This window comes from Mesoplodon bidens (genome assembly GCF_964165515.1).
Source record: "Mesoplodon bidens genome assembly, chromosome: 5".
In the NCBI taxonomy this organism is placed as follows: Eukaryota; Metazoa; Chordata; class Mammalia; order Artiodactyla; family Ziphiidae; genus Mesoplodon; species Mesoplodon bidens.
The window spans coordinates 6,251,123-6,268,670 of record NC_138161.1 but is presented as its reverse complement, the minus strand read 5'-3'; the positions used below and the strand labels follow the sequence as shown (position 1 = coordinate 6,268,670).

At 43.2% G+C, this 17,548-nt stretch overlaps 1 protein-coding gene across 4 annotated transcripts in view; it reads left to right on the top strand.

Moving 5' to 3' along the window:
* Positions 1–17,548, top strand: part of IGSF5 (immunoglobulin superfamily member 5) — a 73,226-nt gene that overhangs the window by 8,032 nt on the left and 47,646 nt on the right. For 3 of the 4 annotated variants that reach the window (XM_081234646.1, XM_081234645.1, XM_081234644.1), the window contains exons 3-4: positions 3,054–3,371; positions 8,856–9,155. In XM_081234646.1, the coding sequence (XP_081090772.1) occupies positions 3,054–3,371; positions 8,856–9,155 (618 nt within the window). The remainder of the gene's footprint in view (positions 1–3,053; positions 3,372–8,855; positions 9,156–17,548) is intronic. The other variant, XM_081234647.1, reaches the window with a different exon arrangement.

Sequence of the window (17,548 nt, the reverse complement as noted above, 5' to 3'; positions counted from 1 at the left end):
ACAGAGGCTGTGGCTTCCCTGGGGAATCATTTCTGACTTCCCTTCTTCAGACTTTTCCCCCTTTTTTTTTTTAAATCCCAGATCAGAGGGATCCTTGGATCAGAAATATGTGCCCAAGGGTAAGGGAGAATACCCAATTTGAGTGGTTATTTAGGGTCATACTTTCTCTCTCTTTCTATCATGCCCAGAGGCAAAACAAAGAATAGTGATCATGTTTACCCCCAAACAGGATTAGTCCTAGTTAATTCTGACCTTCCCTCAGTTCTGCCTCTTTGGAGCCTGGGATCTCCTAGTTGACCCAGTCCTATGGGCCTCAGGGACACTGCCTGTACACCCCATTCTCTCCCATTGACCTGGACCTGCTGTGGACATCATCCCTGCAGTGCATTCTGGGTACTCAGGTGAGTGTCAATGTGTTAGTGCATGTCTGGTGGGGAGGTTCCTTCCCAGAAATCTTTCAGGTGGTAATTAGATTCTTTTAGAACCTGCCTTACAACTTGACCTTATAAGATTGGAAGGAAAGAGGGGCTGCAGTTATTTGAGGTTACCCAGTGTAGATGGGGGCTGCCTGGTGGACCCACAGGGTTCATATAGCTCCGGAAGGTGATAGAAACATGTAGTGTTTTTTTTTTTTTTAAGATTTTTTTGATGTGGGCCATTTTTATAGTCTGTATTGAATTTGTTACAATATTGCTTCTGTTTTATGTTTTGGTTTTTTTGGCTGTGAGGTATGTGGGATCTTAGCTCCCGACCAGGGATTGAACCTGTACCCCCTGCATTGGAAGGCAAAGTCTTAACCACTGGACAGCCAGGGAAGTCCCTGGAACATGTAGTCTTACTGATAGTGGCAGGCGTGGCTGAGAAGAAACCAAGAGTGTGGGCTGTTGGGGGGTCTTTTTACTATAAACTCTGAGTGAGATCAGAGGGCAAAGAGTGGGAAAGAGGGAAAATTCAGAGTGAGTTTGTGTCTCAGCCCTACCACTGTGATCACAGGTCCTGAGACGTTGCTGGTCTTGATTTCCTCAGCATTAAAATGTAAGAGGTAACAGATGAGAAATCTTGGAGATTATCAATTGTTCTGTAAGTTCTACTTTGAATTATTATGGGAAAGTCTAGGAAAACTCTGACCACCAATTCGCTCTTCTGGGGTGATAAGAAAATCAGTCCTAAATGGCCAGAAGATTTCTTGAGTTCTTCAGGAGCAGAATACACTCCATCTTGAGTGTTTCTGACTGAGTTCCCATGAGCTGGAGAGGTCTTGATGCCCTCCTTGGGGAAGGCCAGTTAGGAGCTGTCATTCCAGTTAAAACCAGTGTCAGAGTGCATCTGGTGAGCAAAAGGTAGAATGTTGTGAGAAGTCTGAAGGAAACATTTTACTTTCCTCTATGATTTTCTTAGTTTGTCTTGTAAGTCATATAGTAGTGACTGCTTACTGAGTGCTTGAGGGTCATGTTAAGGATTTTATGTGGATCGTCTCATTTGGTTCTTAAAACTAGTTGCTGTGGTACTTTTAACCAACCTTGGGTCCACTTGCGCAACACGCAGCCAAGCCAGTCTACTGACATGAGGTTGTGGTGAAGGAAGGTGCAGCATTTATTCCAAGCACCAAACAAGGAAAACAGGCAGCTAATGCTCAGAAGACCCAGACTCCCTGATAGCTTTCAGGGAAGGGCTTCAAAAGGCAGTGTGAGGGAGGGGGTCATGAGGTTCATGAACAGCTCATGGACATTCTTCTGGTTAGTTAGTGGAGAGATAACAGTGTAGTATTTCAGGAGTTAACATCATCAGCCTTCTGGTTCCAACTGGTCTGGAGTCTATGTGCTTGTGGTCAGCATGCACTTAACTTCTTTCACCTGGTGGGGGTTTCGGTATCTGCAAAACAGCTCAAGAATATGGCTCAGGATATTATCTATAGCCCTGGAGGAGGAGCTAAGTGTCCTTGACTTTGTTTTATGGCTAAACTATTATTATTTTGTCTTGTTTGACTGTTTTCCTTTTTTTCTGCATTTTCTCACTTCTCTGGTTAAATTTGCTATTTGGAACTCAGGGAAGGTCTAAGAGGTTAAAGTGTTTCTACAAACAAGAGGCAGGGGGGATAAGGGAGGGGAGGGCCTGTCTCTGGGAAGGTCCTGTAGCATTCTGCTGGGTTTCAGTACTAGTGTCCCTGTTGTGCAGTGAGGGGAGTGGTCAAGGAGAAGTGTGAAAACTTTCCCAGTGAGGCAGGATTCTGGAGTTCACAGTATTATGATATAGAACTACCTGCCCACCCTCTGGACTTTTAAACACAACACTAGATGCTCTAGGACTCTCTGCGAGGCTGCCAAATGCATCCCCCCAGTGTTGTCATTGAGAGATCCCACTCTCCTGCATCCTTTACATCCCCACAGGGTTCTCCTGGAGGGATCCCATTCCCCTACATCCTTCTATGTGTTTTCCCTCTCTGTGTCTCCCCCACGTATCTCTTCTCATCCTTAGGAAGTGGGGTGTGGCATTAGTGACAGTTCCGTCCTAAGGGTGCAGGGGCGTGCGGTGGACCATGATCATGGCAAGCTGGGATCTCCACCCTCTATGCAAAGAGAAGCTTCTTTCCACTTCCCCTTTTAGCCTTGGGATCTCCTCTGAGGTGGAAATCACATGTCCTTCCCACTTCACTGGGAGGAAAATTCTCACTTCATGGTGAGGCTGAAACACTTGCCTGAAGTCACAGAGCTAGGCTAGTCGTGGCTCTCTGGAAAGGCTGGGGTCAGATACTTAAGGTAACATCCCATAGGAGGTGGAGGAGGGACATTGCTCCCTCCAGTCCCAATCCCACTGGGAGTTCTGTGGACTGTGGAGTGGGAAGAGGGCCATGGAAAGGAGGGCATGGGTGTGGCTTCCTGTCCACTGGAAGCTCCTGAGCTACTGGGAGACCTGGTATTGAGACCAGTAGGACATGGAATCTGAGCCACAGGATGGTCACCCAGTGGCCACAACTGGTACTCATAAGTGCTACGTTGTACAGTTGACTTCTGTAGTCATCCCCTCACCACCTTGAAAAATTGATTGTCTTTTAGCTTGTGGATCCAACAATGTAATCATAGAGGGTCCCAAGAACGTCACGGCGCTGAAGGGCTCAGAGGCTCGCTTCAACTGCACCATCTCGCAGGGCTGGAAGCTCATCATGTGGGCTCTGAAAGGCACGGTGGTTCTGAGCATCACGCCCATGGAGCCCATCATCACCAACAACCGCTTCACCTCCGCGAGTTATGAAGAGGGCGGTAACTTCATCTCTGAGATGATAATCCACGATGTACAACTCAATGATACGGGGCAAATCAAATGCAGCCTCCAGAACAGTGACCGGGATGGATCCGCCTTTCTTTCTGTCCAAGGTGTGCATGCAGGTGACTCCAATGAGAGCATTTGGAGTTCACTGGGTTAAATGTCAGGGGGCTGGAAGGGACCTTCTGAAGTTCATGTCATATATGGGGACATATAGGGTCGACCTTCAGTTGGTGCTATGATTAGAATTATTCTGAACTGATGGATATTTTGTTACTTATCACCACACTCCCTCCGTCTCTCCCTTCTTCCTGGCCTTCCTTCCTTCTTTCATATGTGGACTCGCCTTCAGTTGGTATGCTTAGAGCTATTCTGAACTGACTAGTGTTTGTTGTTTTAGGTGTTTATTTCTCTCCTCCCATCCTCACTGACTGTCTTTCTACTTTCTTTCTTTCTGCTTCTCCCCCTTTCCTCTTCCTTTTCCTTCCTTTCCCTTCCCTTTCCTTTTTCTTTTATTAAGACTATTAAAGACAGCTTTTATCCCTTTTTTTTTTTTGTGGTATGCAGGCCTCTCACTGTTGTGGCCTCTCCTGTTGCGGAGCACAGGCTCCGGACACGCAGGCTCAGCGGCCATGGCTCACGGGCCCAGCCACTCCACGGCATGTGGGATCTTCCCAGACCAGGGCATGAACCCGTGTCCCCTGCATCGGCAGGCGGACTCTCATCCACTGCGCCACCAGGGAAGCCCTATTACTTTTTCATCTGACCAATTTCAGCACTAATAACTTTTCTGGAAGTATATCCTGGAATTCTGGGGCCAGTTGCGATCACTTGTCTTTGATTTAGAGAGTGAGTTGATGATCATTGCCCTTTTTCTAGTTTTTCGTATACTTGACTCTATTTCTTTGCCTGACATCATTTATCAACTTTGAATCATGCTTTAACTTTTTCCTCTTTCTAGCTGAATTTCCCTAACCTACTCTTCCTGCCCTCAGTAGTTCTTATAATCAAAGGTGTGTGTTCACTAAGCCCTACCAAGTCTTTTAGAGAAAATAAAAGAGTAAACAAAATTTATAATAATGGATAACTTATTTTTCCTTTTATCATTTATTCATTTTCATCATAGGGCAGTTGTGGGATCAAAGGTAATTTTCAGGTGCTGAAGATTATGCTACTTCGTAAAAAAATAAAAAGGATACAAGGATTCAGAACATCTTTATCAAAGTTTAATCATTTTGCATTCCTTAAAAATGTAATTATGTACTATTTGTAGATGCATTAGAGCGTTTAGAGTTCCTGATTTCTATGGCAGCATTTCTTTTAACAGACTACATTGTGTCTTTGAAATTTTTTCTTATGCCTGTTTATTAGTTTGTTTAGGAGAAATTTCCAATGATTTGGTCTATATTAATATTCCTATCAAATCAAATTTGATAACATTTGGTGGAGTTACATGTCTACCTATTTCTACTTGCATTTTTTAATTTAGTCAAATTGTTATATCTTTACTTTTATGTGTCTTTAATTTTGTGTGGTTTAATTAGGGGCACAATGATATTCTCTAAATAAGTGATTCTGTGAAGCTACCTGGATTATTGGCTTAGTTTGCGTGACCAAATTATTATTCTAATAATTTGTGGTATAAAGGAAAGAACACAGGACAAGGAACCAAAGATATGAGTTCTGGTTTTGTTTTCATCATTTACCTACCTTGGTGACTCCTGAAATGGCTCAATTTCTTTATCTTTAAAGTGAGGATAAGGCTCCCCTGCCCACATCACAAGTTTACTATGAGGATCGGATGGAACAATGACTGAGGATGGTTTGAAGACTCCAAAGCCCTGTCTGTTTCAAGTTACTGCAAATGAAGCTGGTGGGGCAGAGAGGTCTAGTGGTAAATAGCACAGATGTGGGAGCTGACTGCCAGGTTCAAGTTCCAGCTTTATCACTGACTAACTGTGTGACCTTGGACATGTTACTTAATGACCTTGTGTCCTAGTTTGCTCATCATAGGGTAGTTGTGGGATCAAATGAGTAGGTCTATATAAAGCCTTTAGAACAGCACCTGGTTCATAGCAATGCCCATAAAGTCATTTGCTATTATTTGTTGCATTCCCAGTAGGAGCATGCCATTGTGTTAGGCATTTAAGGGGGACTCAAGGTGAATGCAATAAGACACAGTCCTGCTCTCAAGAATCTTACAAAAAGAGTAGATAATGCAAGTGCATGAATAACAGTGGTGCAATGTAAATGCTGGCAAGTGCAATGAGAGGGAGACAAGGTAAGGTTTAAATTGGGAAGGGAGATGAGAGACTTAGTGAAGGCTTCTAGGATGACTCCACAGAGCAGGTGTCATACGAGATGTGCCTTGAAGGTCTGTAGATAACAGGCAAAGTGGGGAAGCAAGAGAGGAAGAGGGCACCCCTGGATCAAGGAAACAGGGTTAAAGGCATGACTTATTATTGCTATGCTTATGGCATATCAGATTCATAAATCCATGTGGTTTTATAGCATCTTTCCAAAGATGCAACTGTGAAGTTGTCTGAATACCCCTAACGTGCATTTAAAAATTAATTAATTAATTAATTAATTAATTTTGGGCTGTGTTGGGTGCTTGTTTCTGTCCGAGGGCTTTCTCTAGTTGCGGTAAGCGGGGGCCACTCTTCATCACGGTGCGCGGGCCTCTCACTATCGTGGCCTCTCTTGTTGCGGGGTACAGGCTCCAGACACGCAGGCTCAGTAGTTGTGGCTCACGGGCCTAGTTGCTCTGCGGCATGTGGGATCTTCCCAGACCAGGGCTTGAACCCATGTCCCCTGCATTGACAGGCAGATTCTCAACCACTGCGCCACCAGGGAAGCCCCCCTAACATGCATTTTTAAATGTTGGTAATTACTGTAGCTTTTGGTTTTAACACAGATGGAAGAACAAGAATCTAGGGAAGTTAAAGTCTTCCTCAAGGTCACGTGGAAGGAACCCATAGATAGAGACAAAACTCCATCCGTTTACCCTGGTTGCACTGGGCTGAAAGGCACTTTGCTCTTAGAGAAACAAAAGTTCTCTGGGCAACAGGGTCTCTTCGAGGGAAAAGAACCATGAAAAAAGAGGGAGCATCCAGTTTATTTTGAAAGTGAATTTTCTAAAATTTGTTTTTTTCTTTCCCATGTATGCACAAGAAAAAGAAAGAGAACTTACATAACTCCATGTGAGTCATCCAAAATCTATATGAATATTCTAGTCATCACCCTGTGTAAAGTGCTTGTCATGTCACTGGATGACTTTTGTGAAAGCCAGTGGGAAAAGGTGGATCACAAATACTGAAAAAGGAAATGCTTCAGATTGCTGTATTTTTGCCCATACACCAATTAATCACACACCAAACTCTAGATCTCTTGTGTTTTGAAGGTCACTAAGACTTGAGTTCAAGATCAACTGTTACTAACTGAAGCAATATCAGCCCCCTACCCCCAGCTTCTGTCATCTTAAACCTCTCCATCAGTGAAACAATGAATGAACTAAAAAGAATAAACACAAGATCCTGTAGTCTGAAGGGACAAATCTGTTCCCTTCTCACTGCTGTGTTTACAGTAATCCTTGAAATAGCTAAGGTGATTTACTTGCTCCAAGACATTATTCAAGAAAAGAATAACTGGAAATTAACATTTCAGAGTAAGAAGAGCTTTCAGAGCTGATCCAGCTCAGTCCAGTCTGGAAACTCCCAGGCAATCCCTAGATTCTTTCAGGGTGGTCTCTGTGGTCAGGGATTTTCCCACTGTACATTGGGAAGGTCTGCATAACTCAGTGGACTGGGGTTTTCCAAATGACTGATGTATAATGATACAAAATCATGCAAGGGTAAAAGATCCATTCAAAGTGCCAACTAGGGCAATGGATTCTAATGTAACAGCATGAAAGTTCCTTAATACAGTTTCAGTTTCCACAGTGTAACTAACCTTTAGGCAACCACTGCTTGTCAAGTGTTGGTGTATCAGTAGTATCAAAGAATATCCATGATTATCTGAAAAGCTTCCTAACCATTCCAACCATATATCCGTGTGAAGTCAGATTTTCTTCATATACTCCAGAGAAGGCAATATATCGCAACAGAATGAAGGCAGAAGCAGATATGAGAATCCAGCCAGATGTTAAAAGAGATTTGCGTAAATAGAAAACATGTCATCTAATTTATTTTGGGTTAAAAATAAATATATTTTCATAAAAATATGTTAATCCATATTAACAGGTAATAGGTTATGAATGTTATTTTAAAACAAATGTTTGAAAAAAATAAGCAAATATTTAATTCTTATTTCAAATATGGAAGATATTGATAGAACCCACAAAAATCAAAGGTTTTTGGAGTCCTCAGTGGTGTTTAAGAGTATAAAAGTTACTGAAACCAAAACGTTTGAAAGCCACTGATCTTGTTAAATCGTCTTGTTCACCAGGTAGTAAACAGAGAGCCTGAACATTTCAGTGACTTACCCATGGTGATGGCAATTTTGTGGGAAAGCCAATATCGAGAACAGATCTTTTGATTCTTAGTCCAGTGTTCTTTCCATTATATTACATGGCAGGGAGTTTTAGGGTATTTTAATCGGAATGTTTCACTGTCTATATAGTTCACTAATGCTGTGTTTTTACCGGGGCCAATCCTCAGGTTATTTTAGTAATATTAGCAATACAAGTGCTATTTTCAGATGGGTCATTTACAGAGTGAACCCTGGCATATGCAAGCGTGTCTTTACTAAAAACTTTAAAATAATTGATCTAAGTAATATATTCTGATACAGAATTTAAGGTAGTTATTTCTATAATTATATTAGATTTTTAGTTAATTTGTACCTAGAAAAATATTTTAAGGCAATATCATAGGAAATTATCCTTAAAAATGTGACTCAATGGGCTTCCCTGGTGGCTCAGTGGTTGGGAGTCCACCTGCCGATGCAGGGGGCACGGGTTCGTGCCCTGGTCCAGGAGGATCCCGCATGCCACGGAGCGGCTGGGCCTGTGGGCTATGGCCGCTGAGCCTGCGCGTCCGGAGCCTGTGCGCCGCAATGGGAGAGGCCACAACAGTGAGAGGCCTGCATACTGAAAAAAAAAAAAAATGTGACTCAAAAATAAAATGAATCTGACTGACCAAAGGCCAGGAGAGACTTACTTCCCATGAAACTTTGAGATGTGTTCTCCTTACGATGAAAAGAATGTAAAGGTTGTTTCCCTTTTTGCTTTGGCTCCTAGGGCAGCCCAGGGCAAGTTTGCAACTCCACTGCAGACATAGTGCAGCCCTCCATGGTGGGCACATCCGCCCTCTCTTTCCCATGTAATTTATATTCCCTTGGATCCTGATTTTTATTTATTCATTTTCTCTGGAATCTATGTTTTCTCGTGAGCCACCTCCCCTTCTTCTGTGAACCTGTCAGGTATAAATTAAAAACACAGATCAAACCTGAGTTAAGGTTTCCAGATACAGACACAGTCAATTTGTGCTCGGGAAGATAGTGCTCATGCAATGTGATTTGAAGGAAAATTTTAGAAACATCGATCACCAAGAAGCATGATCATTCCTTCCAAACATTTCTCTTTTCTTCTTTAGTTATGGGGCGGTTGTTCATTCCTGAAGGCAGTCTAGTAGTCATGGAGGATAAGCCTTGTAATGTGACTTGCCGCGCACTGGGCTGGACCCCACTCCCACGTCTTTCCTGGGAGATTGGGGTTCCGGTGAGCCATTCGAGCTATTACTCCGTCCAGGAGCCTGAAGACCTTCAAAGTGCAGTGAGCATTCTGGCTCTGACGCCGCAGGGCAATGGCACTGTGACATGTGTGGCTGAGATGAAGCGGCTGCACGTCCACGAGTCTGTAACTGTAAATCTTACTGTGGTTCAGCCTCCCTTGGGTAAGTGAAGACTTTTTGCTTTATACAAAGTGGATTATTATTGCATGCTTTACATTTTGTATGTTGTGCTGCTTAATCAGTGATACCCAGGAGAATCACACAGTGATTTTGATCTCAGGTAGGGATGGTAATGGAGACAAGTGACTTGTGTCAGCTTCATGACCTTGTAATTTCACTTTTAAAATTCCGTCTTCAAGTGCTTCTCTCTTTTCTACTTACATATGGAAACCATTGAGAATCTTGACAACTACTTATAAAATAGCATCAAGTTCAGATGTAAATACTTGAATTCAATGTTTTTCTCTAGCTTTCACTAATTGTTCCTGTCTGATCCCATCCCCTGGGCCAAGAAAGTGAGCTCTTTCAGTATCTGAGGAGGTCATGCACGTTTTCAAGGATTCCTTCCAAACTTAGTGGGATTAGGAGGGTTCAATTTTTTTTTTTTTTTTTGTGGTACATGGGCCTCTCACTGTTGTGGCCTCTCCCGTGGTGGAGCACAGGCTCCGGACGCGCTGACTCAGCGGCCATGGCTCATGGGCCCAGCTGCTCCGCGGCATGTGGGATCTTCCTGGAACCAGGGCACGAACCCGTGTCTCCTGCATCACCAGGTGGACTCTCAACCACTGCACCACCAGGGAAGCCCAAGTGTTCAATTTTTTACCCAGCAAATCCACAGTGTATCTCAAAGTACCAGGTCTATGTTTTTTTTTTTTTAACTTCACAAAATGACATAAGTTTAAAGTTTAGATCCCGAAGAAAATCTGTTGTAGGGTCCTTGGGAAACACCAAACTCTGACCACACCTTCATGGGGCCTCTGAACCTGCTTGACCTCGAAGGTCACCTGGGCCAACTAGAAAGCACAGGACGGGGGGCTGGGTTTCATGCCTTCATTTTACAAAAGAGGTAAGGGAGGGAGGCCCAGGGAAGGACTACACTCCATTCCAGGTCTTATGCTGATGGCACAGAGGGATCCCGAAGCCAGGAGGAGCTTCTCCCTTGGGCCAAAACTCCTCCCACTATGAAAACACTTCTACTTAGATCTTCCAAAATTTGGAGTAAAGTTACAGCCATAGCAAGATTAATAATAACAATAATAAAAATAAAAAAACACTACTACATAGCTCTTATTAAGTAAAGATGCATTTTTTTCCCAACTCAGTATTTCACTTTATGTTTTAAAAAAATTTTATTGGAGTATACTTGATTTAAAATGTTGTGTGAGTTTCTGCTGTACAGCAAAGTGAATCAGTTATACATGTACATATATTTACTCTTTAAAGACACTGTTTTAAGAAGTTCTCAAATATTAACCAAATTACACAACTTTCTTATGAGTGGATGCTGTTATTATTCCTGATGTAAAGATGAGGCGACAAAGCTTCCCTGGTGGCTCAGTGGTTGAGAGTCCGCCTACCGATGCAGGGGACACGGGTTCATGCCCCGGTCCGGGAGGATCCCACATGTCATGGAGCGGCTGGGCCTGTGAGCCATGGCTGCTGAGCCTGCGTGTCTGGAGCACATAGTTTGGAACTTGCCCACGTTTATAGTAGACGGCAGAGGTGGCCTCGCCAGTGTGTCTCCAGAATCTGCTCACCCGTCCACTCTGCCCTCCTCCTGTGAGCAGCCCTGGAAGGTTTGTGAGTGTCCTGGGGCTGCCGTAACCTCAGACTGGGGACTTAAACAACAGACATGCTTTTTCTCACAGCTGTGGAGGCTAAGAGTCCAAGATCAAGGTGTGGGAAGTGTTGGTTCCTTCTGAGGACCAATCTGCTCCAAGCCTCTCCCCCAGCTTCTGGTGGTTGGCTGGCAATCTTTGGTGTCCCTTGGCTTGTAGAGCCTGCATCACCTGATCTCTGCCTTCATCTTCACATGATGTTTTCCCTGTATGTGTGGCTCGTGTCCATATTTCCTTTTTTTAATAAGGACCCCAATCATATGGGATCAGGGTCCACCCTATGACCTCATCTTAACTAAATTCCATCTGCAGCAACCCTGTTTCCAAATAAGGTCACATTCTGAGGCACTAGGAATTAGTATTTTAACAAATGAATTTTGGGGACAGACAATTCACTGCATAACAGATGATGTCTCTGTGAACCTGTAAAAAGCCATTTAGAGCCTAAGCTGTGGTTAGCACCAGTCATCCTGAGCTTTGCACTGCAGGGATTGATCCCCACTGCAGTACCATCACAAGCTTGCACTCCTGATGTCTGGCCCTTGTCTCCAACTCAGATGTCTCCAGAGACCAGGCAGACAACAGAAATTAAAGCATGAGTGAATCCACGTGTCAGGTAGAAGACAGAGTGCAGGGGCCTGCTGGGAACCAGACAGCATCCCCATCGACACGGAGCAGCTGTACAAGCTCCAGCTGGTTGTTGCCATTAGGAATGGGGACTCAGACTGCCAGAGCTTTGACCTGGTTCTGGTGAATATCAGTGTCTTTGAGAATAAAGGACACAGAAATCTGTGTTTTCTTTGGTTTTAAGTTGAGGTTAACTTATTTTAGCTTATTAAATTCAAAGGATTTTAGCTTATTTCCTACCAAGACTGTATATGAAGATGAAGCTAGAATTCAAACCTAGCTTGCTTTCTTATTATTTTGGACAATTAAAAAACCTTTAGAAATGTTGGTGCAAGAATAGTACAATGAATACCAATGTATCTTCACTTAGATACAACAGATGTTAACATTTTCTCATGTTTGCTTCTCTCTCTTAGTTTTTCTTTCCCTTTCTCTCTCCCTCCCTCCTTCCTTCCTTCCTTCCTTCCTCTCTTTACCATTTGAGATTTAGTTGGAGATTTTATGACATTTTACCCCTAAATACCCCAGCATGTGTATCATAAGAACAAGGCCATTCTACATAGCCCCAATGTAGTTGGAAGTCAGGAAATTTAACATTGATACAATACTATTATACAATATTCAGTCCATATCCAAATTTCCCCGACTGTCCTTTCTAGATTTTTTTCCCCCAAACCAGTATCCAGTTAAAGGCCATGCATTACCTTTGGTTGTCAGGTCTTCTTCTGTCTCCTTTAACGTCCAGTGGTTCCCCCACTTTTTGTCTTTCCCGATATAAACATCTTTGAAGGATCCAGACCATGTACGCAAGATACCCTTCAATATGGATTTGTCTGAATTTTCCCAACATACTTTGATTTAGGTTAAATATTTTTGGCAAGACACGGGTAATGTCATGTGGGCATGTGATGCCAATTTTCTCTATTATTGGTAATAAGTTTGATCATTCGGGTAAGGTGGTATCCCCCAGATTTCTCCATTGTAAAGGTACCTTTTTGGCCTTTATAATTAATATACGATCTACAAATACCGTGTGAATATCTTGCTTCTTGACAGTCTTTCACATAATAACATTTGCATTCATGGATAAGTCGTTGCTTGAATCACTTATTTCTATAGTGGTTGTAAAAGAGAGATTTTTCTGGTTCCATCATTTTTCTATATTTATTAGTTTGGCATTCTTCTGTAAAGAAGAGGCATTTCTTTTCTTCCTTTTCTTTCTTTTTTCAAAAAATTTTCACAGTTTTCATACGGACGCATTTTTATCCAATACATTATAATTTATTTCCATCGTTACTCATTGTGACGCTCAGATTCCTCCAGATTCGGCCAGTGGGAGTCCCTTCCGGCTGGCTCTGCTTTCCTTCCGATGTGTCCCTCTTAGTTTTTTTTTTTTTTTTAACATCTTTATTGGAGTATAATTGCTTTGCAATGGTGTGTTAGTTGCTGCTGTGTAACAAAGTGAATCAGCTCTCTGTGTACATATATCCCCATATCTCCTTCCTCTTGGCTCACTAAGATGTTCTGAACTTTCTTCACCTTTCCCCTGTTCCAGCCTGGAATCAGCCAGCTCTCCAAGGAGCCAACCCAGCTTACTTTTAAGCAATTTAAATATGCCAAAGTATGGTCCAGGCTTTGAAAGGGAAGATTGAAAAAAGTTGCATTAGCACCAAATGGAATGAATTTGTTTAAACCACACACCTTAACAAGGTAATAATGCAGCAAAGAGCTCTGGTCTATGATGATGCCTCACAGAAATGGATTTGGATATTAGCTTGCCTACAAAACTTCGCTTTTTAGGGGAAGGGCAAGGAACATTCGGTTTCCCATGATGGGGTTTAATTCAGCTGAATTCTTCTTAGCCTGGGACCAGGGAAGTGAGTGGCCTTAATTACGGCAGCTGGAGTCACGACAGTTTCACAGAGGAGAGCATTAGGGGTGTGTTGCAATGAGTCTGACTTTATTGGACGTATTTGGAGAAGGGAAATTTGTTTCTAAGTTATTCATCAAGATCGAGAGCAGCTGGTGGCTGGCTGCCTGTTGTGTGTTTTATGCAGGTTTTAATATCTGAAGGCCTGGTTACTGCCTTGGCTGGGAGAGCTGGCTTGTAAAAGCAAAGCCACGTTTACAAAGAGCTGAAGATGCACGAGGCTGTGCTTGTTCAAGCTTCTTCAGGAATCAGACAAAAGCATCAGTCCTGCCACTTATTCCTAAAAGTGCAAGGAATTTGTGTTCATTTCCAGAATAATCCTTTCAAGTCCTTGAAAGAAGAATAATACTGTCAGCTTAGGAAGTCTAGTGAGTTCACGCCAAAAGGTTGTATTACACACATTGATTCTTTAAAGAAAAGCATATTGAAAGGTCGCAGGCTAATTTTTTTAAAATTTATTTTCTCCCTTATAGAGGTAATACAGGCTTTAAGCATCACGGACATACATACAGCTAGAATGTGAAGGCCCCCGTCATGCCTACGGTGAGCCAAGGTCCCTCAGTCCTCTGTCTGATCGCCTGGATTGTTTTCTCTACATACTTACAAGTGTGTAGGCTGTGAACTGTGAAAGTGAAGCCATATTTTTCGGACACATGAGCACCTTGTAGACTGTAGTGATTCCTGGTATGATCTCAGTTTTGTGGGATGTGGTCACTTCGAGAGCAGACAAGAGTGGTGGGAGTGACCATCCTGGTAGGAACTCTGGCACTAGCTGTGTGATGTTGGGCAAGTCACTGGCCTTCGGGGCTCAGTTTTCTTGCCTGTAAAACAAGGTGGGGAGGAGCATAGGGCAGACGTTCCCTCTCCTTGGTTGCCTGTCAAGGGAGATTTAACACGTATGCTGATTCTCAGGCCCCACCCCAGAGGTTCTAACTTACTTGTTCTATGTGGAGTCTGGGAATTGGCATTTTAAAAAAAAGCTCCCAAATTACTGTGCAGTCAGGATTAGGGGCTACTGAAATGGAAACTCTCCAAGGCCCCGCCTCCTGACCCAGCCTCATCAGGTGATACTATTCACAGACTTGGACACCAGACAGCCTGGACTCAACCCCCAGCTTGCCTACTTACTTGCTGTGTGACTTTACGCAAGTGAAAACCTCTCTGTGCCTCAGTTTTCTCATCTGGGAAACTGAGATAGTAATAATCTCTACCTTATAGGGTAGTTGTTATTGTGAGAAGTAAGTGGGTTAAAACACCGAGAGCACTTAGGACAGTCCCCGTCCCAGAGCCCACAGGACAGGAGGGTGAGTGATTGTTATCATTATTTTATGGATTCAGAGATCTCCTGTGTCCCTTCTAGTCAGGATTATGCTTTGCCCATGCTGGTGGTGACATTTTGTAGTCATCCAGTTGGTTTTGAGAAATTCTATGTGCCCTTTTAAAGCTCTGAGCATTCCTATGAGAGCATCTGGGAAATACTATTTTCCTTGTCTTCACAGATGGGAAAAAGACAATATCAGAGCTGAGATTAAAATCACACAGTAAATCTAGTCATGCAGCCCTCACGTGCATGTAGGTGTGTGAAGGAACATAGGGAGGAAGGCGAGCTGTGTTGACCCTGGAGATAACCTTCCTTAGTCACTATTTGTGGGTTCTCAGGTATAGTGTACCTAGTCTCGCCTGCAAATCTGCCATTCACCTTGAACCATCACACCCACACACTTCAGTAAGGCTTGGTGTCCACCTAGATTCCCTGTTTCCTTTAAGACGTGGGCTGTAACTTCCCCAGAAGGATTCTTCCAGATTGGAGACCCAACATGGCAGAACAGAAAGGCATGAGTGAGAGCCCCTGGGGCTTTCCTGCTCTGAGCGTCCTTGACCCTTTTACCGAGTCTTTATCCTGAGTGTCTTATCTGCATGACGAAGGGGTTGGGTCATGGATGAGATCATCCCAAGATTCTGTTTTCTGTCCACTGTCACGATTTTTGCTTTATCAATATATGACTATTGTTTCTTTTTCTTTCAACCCACTGTAAAGGTGCTCATTTAAAAATTAGCCTCATGCTAAACAAAAATACCCATGATATATATGCATGTGTGTACATATATGTAAGTACTCTATGATAAATTAAAAGTTATTATTAAAGTAAGGAATGTTCTTCTGTGTAGCTCCAATCCTAAATTACATCTCTTCACAGTGCACACCCCACACTTTTCTCTGGGCTCCCCTGGAGTAGAGAGTTTAAGTCTTTCTTAGGTAGGAAGCTCCGTGGGAAATTTGACCCCCAGTGGAAGCAAAGAATGAGCCCTGTGGCTGCCATTTTGGTGAGAGCCTGGGGCTTTTAGGCGAGCTCAGACATCACTTCATTGAACTTGGTGGTTGAATTAAGGGGCATGAGAGGCAGGCAGGGCACAATATCACCCGCTCTCTTTCTTGATTCTGTCCCCAACCCCAGAGAGGCGGCCTCCCGTCCTTTAAACAGGCCCTCCCTGGGGATCACTGGCTGCCTCTGTGCAAGATCAGAGGAAAGTTGTTTTGCCAAGACTCAGATGACCGAAGCTGGCACGCTGAGAGTTTTCTCCAGCAGGGAAGGAAACACCCCTGACAGAGAGGGTCTGAGTAGGTCAACAGTGTGTTGACTTTTTCCAGTAAGAATTTCAAGCCTGTCTCTTGGATCTTGAGCCGGACCTTAATGTTTAACCCCAGACGGCTCCCTTACTATGAAAGCTTCTATTATTTGCAAACTTCAGTTTGTAAAAGAGTTCATCAGACCGAATGAAAATGACCACGGCAATCTTGAACACGTGCGCTGGACTTTACAGCATTCTGCACTTTGACCCCCATCTCTCGAGTCTCCGAACAGCCTGGCGGGGTGAGAATGGTTACCGATGAGTGAGCCCAAGGCCAAAGGGAGCACAGGGACACGGTGGCCATGAGATTTGATTGGTTCCACGGACACAAAGCCCAAAGGTCTCTGTCAGTCAGGAAGCTTCTGTAGAGTGGTCTGATGTCCTAAATGCACTTCTGGGCTTAATAATTTTACCCTCACATCAGAGAGAGGGAGAATATAGGGGTGCCCTCTAATGTGGCAGGTTGCTTGCGTGGTGCTTACATTTTGGCTGCAGTTTGGGATTCTCAAAGTGTGGGTCGCCAACCACCTACATCAGAATCACCTGGGGTACCATTCCAGACCCCTGACTCAGCATCACGGGAGGTGGGCTCTGAATCCGTGTGCACAATAAACATTCCAGGAGATGCTTGGGATCCTGTTTTCTGTGGAGCAAGGGGATGAGCCATATTACTCTCTGGATGTGAAGGGTCTGGCTTGTTTTGTTGTTTTTGGACCATATACTATATTTTATTTCAGTTTTAGTTTTTAAAATTGAAGTATAGTTGATTTACCACGTTGTGTTAGTTTCAGTTGTACAGCAAAGTGATTCAGTTATATATATACATATAGTATTCTTTTTCAGATTATTTTCTGAAATCTATCTATATATATATATTCTGTATATATATTCTTGTTCAGATTATTTTCCCTTGTAGATTATTACAAAATATTGAGTATAGTTCCCTGTGCTATACAGTAAGTTCTTGTTCTTTATTTTATATACAGGAGTGTGTATATGTTAATCCCAGTCTCCCAATTTAGGGACTGGCTTGTTTTAAAGCTGCATTTATGGGACATGGGAAGGGTATAATCCTGTTCCTTCCCCCTTCATTTTTTTTGGAGGGTAACTTTTTTCTTATCTCTATCAGTCTCAGCTCACCTCAGAAAAATGGTGACTGATGTGGAGATAGATGGCATTAGTTCTGACTTTTCTAAAGTCCTGTAATTCTTGTCTGAGCATCTTAATATGGGAGAAAGGTGAGTCCTGGGTCTGGCTCAGAGGCAGCTGACTGCCTGGTGTACAGATTTCTCCATGTAGAGTCAGAAGGAAATTCAGCCTCTTTATCTGTCCATCCATCCATCTGTCCATCCATCTATCAATTCATTTGTTCAAGGTGTCCAATATGTGCCAGGTGCTTGGAGTATTAGGAAAATAAGACACGGTCCTTGTGGGGACTAAGTCTAATTTAGATAGGAGCAGAAGTGTAAGAAGAATGGACCTGATAGTGGTCAATTTCATAGACATTTAAGAGGGCATCGAATGTGAGA